Source organism: Salminus brasiliensis, chromosome 22, assembly GCF_030463535.1.
Source record: "Salminus brasiliensis chromosome 22, fSalBra1.hap2, whole genome shotgun sequence".
In the NCBI taxonomy this organism is placed as follows: Eukaryota; Metazoa; Chordata; class Actinopteri; order Characiformes; family Bryconidae; genus Salminus; species Salminus brasiliensis.
In genome coordinates, this window is record NC_132899.1 from 1,493,191 (window position 1) to 1,512,504 (window position 19,314).

General features: G+C 43.4%; 1 protein-coding gene across 1 annotated transcript; it reads right to left on the reverse strand.

Moving 5' to 3' along the window:
* Positions 1 to 340: 340 nt before the first annotated feature.
* oat (ornithine aminotransferase) lies at positions 341 to 19,191 on the reverse strand. The gene is made up of 10 exons (XM_072667830.1): positions 19,097 to 19,191; positions 11,497 to 11,712; positions 11,179 to 11,403; positions 10,780 to 10,875; positions 9,562 to 9,689; positions 9,311 to 9,433; positions 8,480 to 8,608; positions 4,203 to 4,316; positions 3,787 to 3,931; positions 341 to 2,657 (listed from the first exon to the last, which is right to left on the reverse strand). The coding sequence occupies exons 2-10, from the start codon at positions 11,708 to 11,710 to the stop codon at positions 2,497 to 2,499; spliced, it is 1,335 nt and encodes a 444-aa protein (XP_072523931.1). The 5' UTR covers positions 11,711 to 11,712; positions 19,097 to 19,191; the 3' UTR covers positions 341 to 2,496.
* Between the last annotated feature and the right edge of the window lie 123 nt (positions 19,192 to 19,314).

Consider the following 19,314-nt stretch of genomic DNA (forward strand, 5'->3'; position numbering starts at 1 on the left):
CCTTTAATATGCAGGCAGCACTTCATACACCTTCATTCAGCAGTGAAGCAGTGTTGTGTTGGCTCCATCTAGTGGAGAATGTTTGCATCCATAAATGACTATCACTTTATTAGAACCCCTGCCCTCGTGCTTCCACGCACCGGCCACTTTATTAGAAACCCCCAGTCTCGTGCTTCCACCCCCTGGCCACTTTATTAGAAACCCCCGGCCTTGTGCGTCCACGCACCGGCCACTTTATTAGAAACCCCCGGCCTTGTGCGTCCCCGCACCGGCCACTTTATTAGAAACCAAGCAAGAAAACCTGAAAGTCAGAAGCTGAAGGATCAGTCGGACACTCTGGTCTCAGCAATCGTTTATTTTAAGGACAGTGAACCAAACCTTCCACAGAACATCATCCAGAAACCGGTCAGCGATCTCTGCAGCAGCAGCAGCACACTGTCCAGATAAATAAGACCAGCCTGGAAACACTCAGGCTTCAGCAAAGCAGACGCACATTTAATGTGCCCATTTTCACGCATACGCTCTCACGTACACACACACACACACACACACACACACACACACACACACACACACACACACACACACACACACACACACACACACACACACACACACGGCTGTACGGTAACGTGACTCAGCAGAGACGCTCTGCCCAGTCAGGTCAGTCTTTCAGTATTCCAGTGTGCTCAGACCGTCCAGCTCAGTTTTAGAGTCAGTGACCAGGTCTAGTCCTGGACTAAACAGCATTCAGAGTGAAGATTCTCCACAGGAAGTAAACTACAGGACTAGACCTAATCCCTGCATTAGACTACATAGACAGTATATGTATATATGCAAAAGTTTGGACACCATGTCTTAAATGTAAATAAGGTCACATTCTAGAAAAATGAGTCAATGGAAGAAATTAGAAAACAAATGTTTTACATGTGTCTGATACAAAAGAGACACATTATATTTTCCAAAATGTTAAATTTAGTAAATAAATGTATATTTAATGTTATTTGAAAACATGTGTATGTATATAAATAAAGGTAAAGGTGCACATATTCGTCACTGTACAACTGTCACTACGTACAGCGAAATGTGTCCTCCACATTTGACCCATCTGTGGTCGGACACACACACACACACACACACACACACACACACACACACACACACACATACACACATACACACATACACATACACATACACATACACACACACACCTCCAGCGCCCGGGGAGCAGAGAGGGTGAAGGGTCTTGCTCAAGGGCCCAACAGTGGCAGCTTGCTGAGCCCGGGTATCGAACCCACAACCCTGTGATCAACAGCCTATATATACATATGTATGTATGCATGTATTTATGTATGTAATCACACAGGTCTCCTCACATCTCCAAAACAGCAAAAACAAAACCTGTCACCTTCACCTTCAATGGAAGTCAATGTATAAAGATTTTACTCCAAGCATTTCTATTGGTCCATTCAACAAGACCTTCAGATTCAATGTAAACAACTGAAGATTCACATAATGTACAAACCTCTACTTATACTTTCACTTCTCCATACTGTGAATCTGGCAGTTGTTCTTTATACAGTATCAGATATTAATGATGAACGGACCAAGAGAAATGCTCTTTTCTTCCATAACCAGATACAACGTTCAGAAACAATATAAAATATTGGGAGTAAAAACTACCATAAAGAGGTATTCCCTTACTGTAACTGCATCCTGTAACCATGACAACGCTCCTCCCTCTTTAGCCGTGCAGTAAATCTACAGTTTACTTCGTTCACAGACTAAAGCTTTTTTTCCCTTTCTGTAGAATTTTCAGTGTGGTGTTGGAAACCTGTTCAACTTTTAGTAAACAGACAGAACACGGGGCTTCAGTCCTAGTCCTAGTCCTGTTCTCGGGAGTAGGTGTGGGGATTTCCCACCTAAACACAAAGCTTAAAAACACGATGTCCAGTTCAGACATTCCCTTCATCTGGAAATAAAGCCGTAGACACAGTCCTGCTCGGGCGCGCCTCCAGAACCTTCACTATATTATTATTAATATTATTATTACATCTTTAAAAGTGATGCTGCTGATCTGGACTGGAATGGAGTGTGATAGAGCAGCGGAAAAAAACTAAAACACGTAACTGTGCGCTGCATAGACTGCAACGGAGAGCGAGAAGCTAGCTATGAAAACTGCCCAGGGTCCAGCACCAGACCCACACACTAATTAAACCCTTAAAATCCTGGAATATTTAAAGAAACCTCAGAAGCACTAAGCAAATCTTCCCTCCAGTCCTGAACTAAACACTAGCATATAGAAGTAAAGCGGAGGCTGTTTAAATTAGACCAAAGGTGGGAACAGGAACCCACGCTTGGACATGTGGACGTCAACATGCTCACGTGGTCAGAGCGGTTCTGACCCTGCAGGGCTTCGAGGGCTCAGAGAGAAAATACAATTAAAATCATGGAATTTTAGTTTTTGATTGAAGTCAGAAGAATGTAATCAGTTTAGAAGGACAGGATGGTTCGCTGGATGATGTCGACGCACTCCCTGACCTCGTCTTCATTCATGATGAGGGGTGGAGCCAGTCTGATGATGTCGCCGTGGGTGGGTTTGGCCAGGAGTCCGTTGTCCCGCAGACGCAGACACACTCTCCAGGCGTCGTAGTCTGAAAGAGTGAGCGGAGAGAGCGAGAGCGTGAGAACACACTCACAATCTGCACTTCTGAGACCATCCTGAACACTGGATTACTGCCCCCTTCACCACCAGCACCCTGTGACTCCTCCCACCCCAGACGCCCACGGCATAGCGTCCTGGCATCCAGGAGGAGATACAGGAGCATTCGAGCCAGAACCAGGAGGTTCAGGACCAGCTTCTTTCCTTCTACCATCACTCTGCTGAACTCCACACCACACTACTGCTCATATACTGGACATACACTATATAGACAAAAGTATTGGGACACCTGCTCAGTCACTGTTTCTTCTAAAAATCAAGTGCATTTAAAAAAAAAAGAAAAAAAAAAAAGAGCTGATCCTGCTTTTGTTGGAGTAACTGTCTCTACTGTCTAGAGAAGAAGACTTTCTATTAGAGTTTAGAGGAGATTTGCTGTGAGGATTTGATTGCATTCAGGAGTAGAGAGCAGTGTTATTGAGGTCAGGATGTTGGATGATGATCACCACCCCACCTCATCATCCCAAACTCATCCCAAAAGTACTGGATGGAGCTCCACCACCATTATTCCAAAGAACGCAGTTCCTCCACTGCTCCACAGCTCCTCAATGCTGGGGGGCTTTATACCCCTCTAGCCCACACCTGGTATTAGGCAGCATGGAGCCAATAGGGTCAGGATGTTGATCTGCTCCAGGTCCTATTCCTATTCTGGTCCTATTCTATTGGCAGTACTTCTCTACAGGGACTAGACAAGCTGTGTGTACATTTGCACATCTGCGTCAGAAATGGGTGCATCTTAGAAGGGGTGTCCACAAACCTTTGGACATATAGTGTAGATATTGATATTCCTTGCCATGTTTACTGTTGTGTTTCTGCACAGGTCTCAGATCATTTTCAGATAGATGTGAACTGAACGTACAGAGCTAAATCTTTGTAGATCTCTATATAGAGCATATTTTCAAAAGGTTCCTCCTAGAACCACATTCCAGAACCTTTAACCAGGTTAGGAACCATTTAAGCTTTGGAATGGTTCTGTGTGTTTATACTGATAATTATCAGCAGCTGAGGAGATGAGCAGTAGCCCATTCTCATCATTGTGTCCTTGTGTGGATAATCTGCTGTACCTTTAGTCTCCTTGATGACGATGGCGTTAAGCAGGCCTTTCCCCCGCACAGTCGTTACGATTTCTTTGGGCAGCTTGTTGAGCTCTGCTCTCAGAACCTGACCCATTTTCTCAGCATTCTCCGCCAGCTTCTCCTCCTCCAGAACCTGATCAGGTTAGAACACACATCCATACACACCATTATAGATTAACAGATGGGTGACTTGACTGATAAGCAGTGTAAATGTCAGACACACACACACACACACACACACAGACACGTTTAAATCATAGGTTTGTTCATAGGTCTGTTCCTATGGGTCAGAAGTCCAGCGGAGATCAATTTCTCTGATCGAGAGACAAAAACTGGACCAGAACTGTCTACACAGCTGCATTCTCTGCATATGCAGAAGGACGGAGAGCTGGAAGGATCCAAACCTGTAGAGCAGCGATGGCGACACTGCAGGCCAGTGGGTTTCCTCCGAAGGTGGAGCCGTGTTCTCCAGGTTTAATGGTCAGCATCACTTCGTCATCACAGAGAACTGCAGACACCTAAAACACAAAGGGGACACGTTACACCAGGGACCCATTACACCAGGGACACGCAAAAGGGACACACTACATAAGGGAAACGCAAAGGGGACACGCTACACAAGGGACACGCAAAGGGGGCGCATTACACCCGGGACACGCAATGGGGCAGCGTTACACCAGAGACACACAAAGGGAAGTACTGATATGCAAAGTAGGGCTGTGTATTGCAAGAACCTGGTGACACGATCCAATCACAACAATGAGAACAGAATATCACAATACTCTGATAAAACGATATTTCATTACAGAGCTTAATTCATTCCATTCGGGGTGTAAACAGGGGTAAAAGGACACTGACTGTCCAAATACTTATGAACCAGGCAGTACATGAAAATATTTCTTTTAACTCACACATACACTCACATACAGATAAATATGTACATATGTACAGTCATGCCCGAAAGTATTCATACCCCTGTCAAAGTTTGACTTAAATTTACTTTTATTTAACCAGAAATTATATTTTTGCCTGGAAATGACACAGGCATCTCCCAGGAGATAACACGATGATGTACAAGAGGCATCATTGTGGAAAAAAAAAAAATTTCTCAGCTTTTATACACATTTGAACAAAAAGCGGCATGTCCAAAATTATTCATACCCTTCTCAATAATTAATAGGAAAGCCTTTATTGGCTATTACAGCAATCAAACGCTTCCTGTAATTGCTGACCAGCTTTTTGCATGTCTCCACTGGTATTTTTGCCCATTCATCTTTAGTGATGAGCTCCAACTCTTTGAGGTTCGAGGGTCTCCTTGCCATCACCCTGATCTTTAGCTCCCTCCACAGATTCTCAATTGGATTCAAGTCAGGACTCTGGCTGGGCCACTGCAAAACATTAATGTTTTTGTCTGCTAACCATTTCTTCACCACTTTGGCTGTGTGTTTTGGGTCGTTGTCGTGCTGAAATGTCCACCGGTTCCCAAGGCCAAGTTTCTCTGCAGACTGCCTGATGTTGTTGTTGAGAATCTTGATGTATTGCTCTTTTTTCATGGTGCCATTTACTGCGATCAAGTTCCCTGGTCCATTGGCTGAAAAACACCCCAAAACATTAGGTTCCCACCACCATGTTTGACAGTGGGGATGGTGTTCTTAGGGTTGAAGGCTTCTCCTTTTTTACGCCAAATGGTGCACACATCATTGTGGCCAAACAATTCAATTTTTGTTTCATCTGACCATAAAACAGAACACCAGAAGTCTTCTTCTTTGTCCAGATGAGCATTTGCAAAGGTCAAGCGGGCTTTTGTGTGCCTTTTCTGGAGAAGTGGTGTCCTCCTTGGCCTGCGTCCGTGGAACCCAGCAGTGTGCAGTGTCCGTTGAACTGTCTGCCTTGAGATGTCGCCACCAGCAGAGTCCAGATTCACCAGGATGGCCTTGGTGGTGATCCTTGGATTTTTCTTCACCTCTCTCACTATTCTCCTGGCCAGCACAGGTGTCACTTTTGGCTTCCGACCACATCTTCTGAGATTTTCCACAGTGCGGAACTTCTTGTATTTTTTAATAATACTTTGCACTGTAGCCACTGGAACTTGAAAACATTTTGATATGGCTTTATAGCCCTTTCCTGACTTGTGAGCGGCCACAATGCACAGCCGCAGGTCCTTAGTGAGCTCCTTTGTCTTAGCCACGACTGTCCACAAACCAACTGCAGAGAGCTGCTGTTTTTCTCCTGTTGAGTTGATTAAAACAGCTGTTCCCAATGAATCAGGGTAATTAGGATGCTTTAAAACAGCTTGGACTATTTGGAATGGTATAGAACTTTGGATTTTCCCATATACTGTGACAGTTTTCAAAGGGTATGAATAATTTTGGACATGCCACTTTTTGTTCAAATGTGTATAAAAGCTGAGAAATACTTTTTCCCACAATGATGCCTCTTGTACATCATCGTGTTATCTCCTGGGAGATGCCTGTGTCGTTTCAAGGCAAAAATATAACTTCTGGTTAAATAAAAGTAAATTTAAGTCAAACTTTGACAGGGGTATGAATACTTTCGGGCATGACTGTATATGTATGTATATATACACACACACACACACACACACACACACAGACACGCACTATTTCATCTCTGTATATATATTTGTATATTTGTATTCTGTACCTTTTTTTTTTGCTTATATTTCTATATTTTCATTTTTATATTCTATTCTTTAACTTAAATGTAACTTATTCTATTTTTATTTTATTTTTCTTTTGCACTTTACTTCATTAAGTTAAGGTTTAGTTAAGTTTAAATGTAGATTTTTATTGTATAGCTTGATGTGAGCAGACTGTCAAAAAAGCATTTCACTGCAAGTTATACTGTGTATGACTATGTATGTGACAAATAAAATTTGATTTGATTTGACTTGACATGTGCACGTCTCATTCAATAGGCATCTGTTACTGGTGTGACCATTCCAGAATGACTAGAATCAGAGCTGGGACTCAGAAAAACGAACATAGTAATAAAGACAGGGCTGAGTGCCGGCGCTGGTAAACAGGTACTACAGGCTTTCCTTCAGACGGAGCTGTGAGCTGCGACTCGGCCAGAACACAGGATGTGGGAGACGGCACATGGTGCAACACGTGATGGAACACATTAGTGTAAGCTTTTCTAAGCTCAGATTAGTGTTGTGACACTCCCCTCTGCCACACACACACACAAACACACACAAACACACACAAACACACAAACACCTTTTGTTCTATTTTTGAGTGCAGGTATGAGTGTAGCAGTGATGCACCCGCCAGTATGAATTGTTGTGTAGGCGAGTTTTCCCCAAAACTGATCAGCACACAGTAGAGTTAGTATACTGCTCTGGCATCACCACATTATTCCAGATTTATTTACACATACATACACTAATATATATATAGAGAGAATCCATGAGGAGAACTTGAGATGTTCTAATGATGAACACAGTGATGGAGAACCTCCACCACTTTCTGTAGGAGTGTAATTATTAGTGTTTATTCTAATATTAGTATATAAACTCTTGCTGCCCAGATCAGCAGATCTACTCTACTATCTGTAATAATTGTTATTTGGCTGGACAGTCCAGTCCTATGCTAATGCATACATTATAATATGCAGATTACATAACCATCAAATCAGCAGCGAATGACCACAGAGTTCTGCTCTCCAATGATCTGCAGTCGAGATCAGCAAACCTGACCACACACCCCAGGACGTACGCAGTGAAGGAACTGTTTACGATGATAACTCCTGTGTTTGGAGTACAAATTCTTTGCATTTTGGATTTCCCAGATGTCCACTGCTGGGAACCTGATGTTTTCTGCATTTTCCGCTGTTTCTCCAACAACACGGTCCTGATTGCATCGGCTGCCGCTCCTCTGCTTTTAGCCTCAGTAACAGCTGGCTTAAAAAACAGCCATCTAAATCAGAGCAGCCGTGATCAGACGGGTATCGGTTAACAGGTTTTCCTGAGACGCCTCTTGTTTGTTGAGTAATTGGTTCTGTAGCAATGCTTTCCATTGGACAGTGTCCAAAGTCCATTGTTAAAAGGGAGGCTTGTTTAAAGAGCACAGTGTGTCCTTGACTACCCTGTGAGGCAGTTCCACGGATGCAGCCATAACAGGAATCTAAATGAGCAGTTGGAGTGTCTCCACCTGCCCAGTGTGTTTACCACGAGGAGAGGCAGCTGCTTCCATTCGTTCCAACCGAGCTCGGTTCTTCAGACTAGCTCACCGACAAGATCTCACTACTTTCTTCAGATTGAGAAGCTCGTTTCTCCTTTTTACTGGATTTATGTTCAGCTGCATCTGATCTGATGAGATCTGGAGCTTGATAATAATAATAATGATAATAAATAAAAATGATATATATATTTATTTATAGATGTATTTTTTAATATAGCACACAGAGGTCTGGTACAATTATATGTAAAGTTCTAAACCTGAGCAGGAAATTTTTTAAACATTGGCTATATGTGAGCCCCCCCCCCCTCCCCTTAATTCCCATCGAACACCTAGTTTATCTGATCAGTCCTTCACTGCAGAACTGAACAAATCCACACAGGCTCTGGAGACGTTCACAGAACCACCAAGCAGGGTCCGTATTTATTTCAGTGAGGGTCGACACTTCCAGCCCCTTAAAAGAACAGGGTACTACTCACAGGGTAGACTCCTCCGGACAGAGCTTTTCCCAAAACCACCAAGTCCGGACGCACAGCCTCATGGTCCACAGCCAGCCTGCGGCCCGTCCGAGCCAAACCCGTCTGAACCTCGTCAGCAATGAATAGAACCTGTAAATACACACACACACACACACACACACATCACAATCAAAGCGTCTCCACAATTCAGCATTTAATCTGAAACCCCTTTGAGAGAGCGCACCACAGTGGAGAGGGGATCAGGTGTGAGGTGAAAAATATTAGAATTTACTTCTAATTTAAAACATGTGCTCCTAATTTGCATAAAGTTATGTTCTACTTTTTCACATCCCTGACTCCGCCCACTTTGAGCTACCTACTGCCCATGTTTGTGCTGCCTTTTTGTTACTGGAAATCCCCAGCTTTCATTTAAAAAAAAAAAAAAAAAAAAAAAAAGGAAGTGGGCTGCTTTGCCCCCAGACCGCAGAGTAAATCATAGCCTCCCCATAAAGCATGTCGAGGTGTTCTGTAATCTCTCAGACACTGTAGGGGTCACTTATCTAGAACATCTGGCTTAAGTTTCGCTTTAACAAAGAAAACTAAACTTTATTATTCATATTCAATATTTATTATATTATCCACAGACCGGGTCACGGCTCTGGGGAACATCATGCAGATGCAGGTAAAAACTCTGGATACTTGCTGTTCTTTCCATCACCCAGAACTTCAGAACTCGTCTGATAAGAACTCCACTAGTTCTGCAGTTTGCCCCAATATGCTCCCAATGTTCCCCAGGCACAGGGTGTGTGTGTGTGTGTGGTTACAGCAGAAGTGAACAGGTTTGTTACTCACATTGTGTTTAGTGCAGAGCTCGCGCACTTTGGTCAAGTAACCTGGGTCAGGGACCAGAACTCCAGCTTCACCCTGGATGGGCTCCACCATGAAGGCAGCCACATTAGGATCCTGCAAAGCTTTCTATACACACACACACACACACACACACACACACACACACACACACACACACACACATCAATAAAGCCCTGATCTCAGAAGAACCGTTAGACTAGGTGAATGGATGGACAGAGGAAGAGCAGCGATACCTCCAGGGCAGGGAGGTCATTGTAGGGCACCAGCTCGAATCCAGGCATGAATGGACCGAAACCATCGTAACTGCTGGGGTCAGTAGAACTGGAGATGGCTGCCATCGTACGGCCCCAGAAATTACCCTCTGCACAGAGAGAGAGAGAGAGAGAGAGAGAGAGAGAGAGAGAGAGAGAGAGAGAGAGAGAGAAAGGGGGGGACTTACATGGACTTTCCAGAACATCAGGAAACATTAGACATAATGGGTCATTCGGCCAAAGTAGAGACCATTCAAATTAACTCTATATAACATTAGAATAAACCCAAATAAACAAAGGCAGTGGTCAGTGAGAGTGTCTACCTATAATTAACTCTATATAACATTAGAATAAACCCAAATAAACATAAAGTCAGTGGTCAGAGTGTCTACCTGTAATTAACTCTATATAACATTAGAATAAACCCAAATAAACATAAAGTCAGCGGTCAGTGAGAGCGTCTACCTGTAATTAACTCTATATAACATTAGAATAAACCCAAATAAACAGAAAGTCAGTGGTCAGTGAGTGTCTACCTGTAATTAACTCTATATAACATTAGAATAAACCCAAATAAACATAAAGTCAGCGGTCAGTGAGAGTGTCTACCTGTAATTAACTCTATATAACATTAGAATAAACCCAAATAAACATAAAGTCAGCGGTCAGTGAGAGCGTCTACCTGTAATTAACTCTATATAACATTAGAATAAACCCAAATAAACATAAAGTCAGCGGTCAGTGAGAGCGTCTACCTGTAATTAACTCTATATAACATTAGAATAAACCCAAATAAACATAAAGTCAGTGGTCAGTGAGAGCGTCTACCTGTAATTAACTCTATATAACATTAGAATAAACCCAAATAAACATAAAGTCAGTGGTCAGTGAGAGTGTCTACCTGTAATGAACGCTATATAACATTAGAATAAACCCAAATAAACATCATAAGGTCAGTGGTCAGCCTGATTTACTGTAATGAAGAACTGGCTGGATAAACTAGCACTTAGATGGGAACTGGAAATACAGGCCTTCACCCAGATGAGCACTGCTAATGGCTAAGCTAACACACACTACAATCTATAATATTCCACTTCACGCACACTGGCTAAAATGTTACTTATCCTGACAAACACCCACGAGTACACATTCATCAAAAGAGGATCTTTAACTTCACTGTGGTTAAAGACGAATACTTGCCTGCAAAGATGATCTTTGCCTGATACTTGGGAACGCCCTTCACAGTGTAGGCCCATTTACGCGCCAGCTTGCAGGCGGTCTCTCCACCCTCAACACCTACAGGATTCAACACAAGAGGAACGTTAAAATACCATCGGAAATCTTAACGCCAACTGTTTCCAAGGTTAGACCACACAGATTAAACAGTGGAAGTACTCCAGTCCACATTCTAGAAAAAAATCCTGTAGTATTACTTGTCCAGAAATGCATGTGTACAGCGGTCAAAGAATTTAGTTTTTTACAGCAGTGGAGTAGAAGCAAATTACACTCCCCAACTGTAGAGGGAGCCCAAGAGCATGACATGCCAATTCTTGTGTAATGCTGCTTTAAAGAAAGGAGGAGACGTAAGGGCTAACAGACCTGTGTTCATGGGGAGGACTTTGTCGTAGCCGAACAGGGTGGTGATGTACTCCTCGTAGGCTCCCAGGACGTCATTGTAGAAGGCTCTAGAGGTCAGGGTGAGCTTGGAGGCCTGGGCGTTTAGGGCGGCGATGATTCTGGGGTGGCAGTGGCCCTGGTTGACCGCGCTGTACGCACTGAGGAAGTCATAATACCGGCGGCCCTCGACGTCCCACAAGTAGATGCCTGAGACGGACAAGAGCGTCACATGTTTACACACTGTACTGTACCTATAGAAGGGCAGTGGGTGTCAGCCTGGTGAGCGGGCTGCGTACTGACCCTCTCCTCTCTCCAGGGCCACAGGTAGAGGGTGGTAATTGTGCGCTCCGTATCGCTCCTCACGAGCGTACACTTCCTCTGAGGAGAGCTGACGCTCCTCACGCTTTGCCCGGGACGCCACCGAAGAGGCTGTCCGTGTCCCAGAATGCACTGCACGGCTCAGGGAGGGGGCGACATAGCCCAGGCGGGTCAGACGAGTCAGCATGCCCTGCATTTCTGAACAGAGAAGGACAAGTTGGTGGTCAATGAGAGGAAGCACAAGGTAGGGGTTTCTGATAAAGTGGCCAGTGAGTGTTTGTAGGCTTTATTAAAGGAGTAGGGTAACAGTCCTGTTCTGATGTTCTACAATGAGTCGCACTCTGGATTACAGTAATTACAGTGGTATTTCAGTAGGGAGTAATGAGTAAAGTTCACCCTGTACTCAGAGTTGGGTTTCAGTGATCCACCTTTACAACAGGCACAACCGCTGCATTGTCCTTATAGTACAGTCCAGAAAAAGCGCTGAGTCATGGTGATACAAACACTGCCAGGAAAAATGGACAAGCGTAAGAACACTTTGACCAGAACCAAACTGTGATGTTCTAGACAATGACTGGGTCAGAACATCTCCAGAACATCAGCAAGCAGATCTTGTTGGGTGTTCCCAGTATGCAGTGGTCCATAAAAGGACAACCGCTGAACCGGCGACAGGGTCATGGGCACCCAAAACTCACTGATGCTCATGGAGGCTCCGCCCACCTCACAACTTGCAGGACTTACAGGACCTCCTGCTAACATTAGTCTTGGTGCCAGAGACCACAGCAGGACACCTTCAGAGGTCTTGTGGAGTCCATGCCTTGATGGGTCAGAGCAGTTTTGGCGACATGAGAAGAATCTACACAACATTAGACATGTGGTTTTAATGTTATGGCTGATCGGTTAATATTCATTGTATCACCATAGTAAAGACGTCTGCTTTCTGTGGGACAACCCAACACGGTATGAAAGGAGAGATTTCAGAAAAGGCCATTTTCATCACCCCAACATCACCTGTTTACAATACATACACTGGTTATGATCACTATATGGACAAAAGTATTGGGACACCTGCTCATTCATTGCTTCTTTGGAAATCAAAAGTATTAAAAACAGTTTCTCCTGCTTTTACAGGACTTAAATGATCTGCTGCTAACATCCGTCTTGGTGCCAGAGACCACAGCAGGACACCTCCGTAGGTCTTGTAGAGTTCCTTCCTCAATTAGTTAGAACTGTTTTGGCAATGATAGGTGGGTGGTTTTAATGTTGTGGCCGTTGAGTTGAAGCACAAAGTCAGTGTTTCTAATAAAGTGGCCAGTGAGCGGAAGCACAAGCCTAGTGTTTCTAATAAAGCGGCCAGCGAGTGGACGCACAAGCCTAGTGTTTCTAATAAAGCGGCCAGAGAGTGGACGCACAAGCCTAGTGTTTCTAATAAAGCGGCCAGTGAGTGAAAGCACAAGGTCTGTGTTTCCAATAAAGTGGCCATTGAGTGGACGCACAAGGTAGGTATTTCCAATAAAGTGGCCATTGAGTGGACGCACAAGGTAGGTATTTCCAATAAAGTGGCCAGTGAGTGGACGCACAAGGTCTGTGTTTCCAATAAAGTGGCCAGTGAGTGGACGCACAAGCCTAGTGTTTCCAATAAAGTGGCCAGTGAGTGGACGCACAAGCCTAGTGTTTCTAATAAAGTGGCCAGTGAGTGGACGCACAAGCTTAGTGTTTCTAATAAAGTGGCCAGTGAGTGGACGCACAAGCCTAGTGTTTCTAATAAAGTGGCCAGTGAGTGGACGCACTTTAATCTTCTGGGTCATGGCCTACAAGCTTTCCGAATTTTCTTTCCCCTGAAAGAGCCAGCGTTCCCCACAGCACTGAAACGGGCATAAGTGCCATCCTGCATACCAGCAAATCCCATTCATACACCCCACAATAGGCCCTTTCAGCAGGCCTGAACCGGCCTCCTATTAGATCTAATCCCCTGCCAATCAGCATTCAGCCACACAGCAGGAGCGTAGATCTGCTAGGTGAGCACTCGCGGCACAATGCAGCGCTATCGCTAAACCAAGAACAGGCCCTAAAGGCCGAGCAGGGAGATGATGCAACACTGCGAAACCCGCGGGCTTTCAGAACAGCGGTCCGAAGCTCAGTCCGGTGTGAGGAGCGGAGTCTGATGGACGGAACTCAACCCCATCTTCCACATCACTGATTAAATATGCAGGCAGGAAAAAGCAGCTCAGCCCAGATCAGGTTACAGCGTGAAGAACCGGCTGCCCGTCACTCACTGCCGCGGCGGCGGCAACCGGTTACACTCCCGGCTTTGATCCCAACTCCTCTGAAGAGCCTCCTTAGCAACCACAGCTGTACCAACATCTCTGAATGTTAAAAAAAACCATCAGTTTTTATTATTTAAGTGCCTGACTTACTCCATACACGCCACGCTACACTATCTGTCCAAAAGTTTGTAGACACCTGCTCCTCCAGAGTTACTTTGGAAATGCAATAATAGAACAATATAAGGGGGCTTGTGTTCCTTTGCTGCAGAAACAGCCTCTACTCTTCTGCAAAGGCCTTACAGAAGATTTTGGAATATTGCTGCAAGGATCTGATGGCGTTCGATCATGAGTGCCTTAGTGAGGTCAGGTACTGATAATGGAGGATTAGTTATAGATCAAAAATACCACTCAGACTTATCCCAGAGGTGTGGTCAGCACAGCACAGCTAAACGCCTGTGTCAGTATTAGACACACACACACACACACACTATATATTTTTTTATATTATCATTATAATATTTTATATTAAATAAAAATAAACATAAATAAAAATAAATAAATAAATAATAAATAAAAATAACTAATAAAACACATTTGTCCTCTACAGTACTGTTGAGTTATGCAGTGTATGGTCTTTTGGTATGCTGTGGTCTGGCTTTTCATATTTACACGCTGCGTTCCCACAGCAGGCAAATATAATATGCAAATCTGCTTTACTGCCCAAACCTGACCCAGTCTGCCGAGCATGTTCAGGATGAGTGCAGAACAAATTCAATCATTTTTGAAAATTAAATTCATTAAAGGCCAGATTTATTAACTTATTCACTTTAATGCCATTCAATCAACTTTATTTATGCTTATACAAAGTCTGAATTAATTTATTTATTAATATTAACTCACTCAGTTACTGCCAGCTAGTAGTGAACCAACACTAACTATTAAAGCTAATGTTGTTTATGTTATTAATTGAGAGTTAACTATATTAAATCTAACTAATTTACTTTTTTGTAAATATTATTATTATTATTATTATTATTATTATGACTTTTCTTTATTAATCCTAATTTATTTACTTTACTAAAGCTACTTAAAACGAACCCCTGATTTCACACAGCTGCTGGTTCCTACACTGTAAGACATGAAACTGTTTCTGGTGTAAAACTGTGTGCTGTGTGCTTTAGTTTATTAAATTTAAATATTACTGTGTTTAACTGACAGTGTTTATTTGAGTTGAATGAAGGTATTAAATAGTTTGTTACCAAATGAAGCTTTTTTCAGGTCTTCCTCCTCAGCCCGACTCTGAACTGGTTAATCTCCACTTGTTTTACACACTGACTGACTGACTGACTGACTGACTGAGACTCCTCCAGCTACTCCCGACTGTCCTCTGACCGGACACCTCCTCATACAGCTGCACGCCTCCTCAGCTGAGGAGCACCCTCTGGAGAGGAAGATTAAACAGTTACAGACTCTGACGTCAACGGCCTTCTATGAATCCGTGTGCTTACGCCGTGTGATGGACCTTTTGACCTTAGCGTGGGCAGCGCCCTCTCCGCTGCTCTGGATTGGCCTATTAAAATTGGTCAGGGGAAGCCGATAGGCTACTGTGCGCTACCTCCTCACACACACCCCGCTTTTCCAGCCAGCAGCTAAATAAAGACTAGCAAACACTGGCACACGTGGACACACACACACACACACACACACACACACACACACACACACACACACACACACACACACACACACACACACACTTTACTGTTAGATACAGATCTGGAACAGACCGAACTGTGGTAGTTACATTTATAAATGTCCAGAGTTCAATATTTTATTATAATTTAAATAAATTACTAAACTATTTAAAAATAATGAAAGCTAAATTAAATAAATGACTTGTTTTAATACGTCCCATAAGTCTGAGGTCCAATCAGCTACATTCAACTATACTGTGTCTTACTATACAGAGCAGTACCTCTCTATAATTGGTGTAAAAGGTGTTTTTTTCTCATTTATTTGCACAAAAGTGGAAAATCTCATCCAGAAAGCCTCGCCAGGACTGTTCCAACTGCCTGGACACTTCAACTGCTGGTCTGAGCCAACTACAGCCATCCAGCTGCTGTCCTTGGGAGCCGTTATACTGTCTGGATATCTAAAAAAATAAATCAATACTGGCTGGTTAATAAATAATTGAATGATGCATGAATTAAACATTTATAAGTAATAACAGTTAATTCCTGTATTTTCATTTTATATTAAAAAGAGAATATTTGATGTACATATTATTATTTATTGTTTTAGCTGTTCAGCATTAATCAAGTCCTCTCCAGCTGTTCTCTTTACCAACACGGCTGATCATTAACCTGCAATCACCAATACTCATCATACCAGTTACCTGACCTGCTGAGAGGTATTCTATAATCATCCAATCACCACACTGCAAACGGTTCGGTTTTACTGTCCTGCACCGAAGTGGTGGAACGAACTTCCCCTGGGTGTCCGAACAGCAGAGTCCAACACTCGCTGTCCTCAAACCCAGACTGAAGACCCTCCTCTTCTGAGAGTACTCAGGCGAAGAGAAGAGTACTATGGTCTCCATATTGACTTGTGTTTAGTAGAGTCTAAGATTAGAGGATCTGAATTTGAGTCTATTTAAACTAGCTGAGGTTCTTCTTCAGTAAACAGTGGAGATCTTCTCTAAGTCGCTCTGGAGAAGAGCGTCTGCTAAATGCCTTAAATGTAAATGTAAATAGAAGGAGGAACAGAGCATCTGAGAAAAATTATAAATAATTACAACTCTGAGAATATTGGAAAACTTCTTGGAAAATCTCTTACAGCTGTTCTTGAGAAAAGTCCTCCTTCAGCAACTGTTCCTAAGAAGATTTGAAAATTTCTTCGTAAAATCCACCAACGCAGTTTTAGCAAAGTTTCTGACGTTCTCCAGGGTCTCTTATTAGCGAGGTGTTGAGTTTAGGATGAAATGGGGATCATCATTATAAGAGCAGAGCTGAACGATTCTGCTCTTTAAAACACACCAGGGATCTGACCCAGACCTTCTGTTAGGACTTACCTGTTAGGAAGATACTGGACAGTAAGTCTGGAAGTCTGGGTTAGATTTATGAAGCGCGTTAAAAGCAGAAGAACCCCAATAAGTCCTAAATGAGAAACACTGGAGAGTCAGAATCTTCGGTGAAGCTGCGTGAGCGGGTCTCGGACCAGTTAGTGAGGGAGGCCCATTCTCGTGAACTTTTAAAGGCTTCTCGTATTGATTTTTAAATTCAATTATTAGTTTATGAAGCACTACATGGTCTTGCACCAGACTACCTCACTGACATGCTTTTTAGCCACAACGCTCCAAAACGCTGGAACAACCTTCCAACTGATGCAAGAGAAGCTCAAAACACTGAAACCTTTAAGCGCAAACTAAAAACCTATTTATTCAGTCTGGCTTTTATGTCATGTTATCTCTTAGTCTTAAAATCCATTCTTATATACTTTCATTTTTTCTGTTTTTATTATTTGCAATATTTTAATGTTTCATTTTTTTCTATTTTATTTTTTTATTTAGTAATTTTGTTTGATTTTGTTTTCATTATTTAACCTTATCATCTTAATTATGTACCTTTTCTTTTTATATGAAATATTAAATTTTATTATTATTATTATTTTTATGCCTTCTCTTTATCCTATCCTTATTTTGTCAACCACTTGTAAAGCACCTTGAATTACAGTTTAATTGATTTCAAGTTTAACTGACTGAACTTCTTGATGTTTGTAGGTTGACCTGTAACCTAGCAACAACCAGAAACCGACAGAAATGTTCTGGCCAATAGGGAGCTTGAGGGAAGGAGGCTGTGGAGAAGAAGGAACTATGAACACCACCACCACCAAACCCAAACTCAGGTGTGTCTCAGTCACAGCGAAGGAGTCTCTTCACGTGCCGGCTCGGAGGACGGCCTGTTTCTATGTTTGCAGCATGGCGCCGACGTTCCACCTCAACAGAACCCATTACAGATCACAGCTGTCCTTCTTCTTCACTGCTGTGATGAAACTCTTCTTCCTCATCAGGTTTTGCTTCTGAAAATCTAATAAATATCTCAGATATCTCTCAGAACTGTGGACGAATCACTGAAACACTCAAGGTCAAGCTGTGACGGGACATACTGGCCTTCTGCCTATGCCCACAGCACACCAGAGCAAATATATCTCACGCCACGGCCTGACCCTGAGGGCACCATTGTACCACCCCAGACGCCCATCAGCCATAACATTGAGCATCGTGAAGATCCCACTCCCGTCGCTAAAACAGCTGACCCACCCAGGCACGGACGGCCTGTGGTATCCGGACACCATCAGATATCCTGCTATAGAAGTTGTGAGGTGGGCGGGACCTCCATGAGCATCAATGAGCATCAATGTCTGACCCAGGTAGGTCTGACCCAGGTATGTCCCAACCCAAAACATCAGTTTCTTTGGTTCAGATAAAATGTTCTCATGGGGTGTCCGAATATTATTTACATGACTGTGGCTATTTTTGGCGTAGGTGGCGTAGGTGTCCGTGATCTCACATTTCTCGCAGCTTGGCTGATCTAGTCATCCCAGGCAACCAAATCTGCTCCATCACATGAATATTAAACCTTACATAACATCCGGCAGGGTGCTCACAGTTCCCCTTTTAGCTGAAGCCTGTACAGTAAGTACAGTATGCATGACCGTACATAGGAACTAACCTGCCTTCATATCTGGGTTTTACCCCAAATTTAACCTCAGAAGAGGTACAACACCCTTCCAGGCCTTGACTGGACTCTTGTGCCTGCCTGTCGAGCAGATTTCTGCAAGGGAAAAACTAGTAAGCAGGCTTATTATTACAACCCTCCGTTCCACCTTAAATGGTGCAGCAGCGCCATTCTGACGCCTCCGGCGTCAGAATGGCGCTGCTGCACCATTTAAGGTGGAACGGACCAATTACAAAATGCAGTGCTAAAAAGCTAACCTCCATCCCCTTATCCTCCACAACACCTTTACCGATTCTAAAACTGACGTTTAAACTCTCATCAGCCTCCTAGACGTTAAAAAAAATCAACACCCAGCCCAATGCTGGAGGTTTCCGGAGGTAGCCCGCAGCCTCCGCCGATGTAAGCCGACCGAGGCGGCGCCCATGCGGGCAGAATCAGCAGCTGCGCACCGCTCCATCATCTTGAACATTACTGCAGATTTCCACCTAAAGGAGGCGAAATAACCCTCACATACGGTCCAAACAACCCCTAACAGAGCTTATTTAAGTGTAGGCACAGTATTAAGTGACCCTGCTTTACCGTAAACCAGCTCAGAGTGGGGGGTGATCCTTCCTTGTCCAGCCGCGGAGAGTGGGTGCGCTGCAGGCCAACGTGGCTGTGTGTCTGCGCGCCGCCCGTCGCATGGTGCTTTTATAGGCTGCTGTTGCATCATCTGTAAAACCCCTTTAGGGTGTATTCGGTGTGCTGTGGTCATTTTATTATTTATTTTAGAAAAAATAATTAATTACACTCATTAA

What these genes read in the sequence shown, in the direction of transcription:
- oat (XM_072667830.1), bottom strand. Translation starts at nt 11,710, where the DNA reads ATGCAGGGCATGCTGACTCGTCTGACCCGCCTGGGCTATGTCGCCCCC. An exon ending in GGCCCTGGAGAGAGGAGAGG is followed by an intron (nt 11,404 to 11,496) that starts GTCAGTACGCAG and finishes TGTCCGTCTCAG; the next exon opens with GCATCTACTTGTGGGACGTC. An exon ending in AGTCCTCCCCATGAACACAG is followed by an intron (nt 10,876 to 11,178) that starts GTCTGTTAGCCC and finishes TGAATCCTGTAG; the next exon opens with GTGTTGAGGGTGGAGAGACC.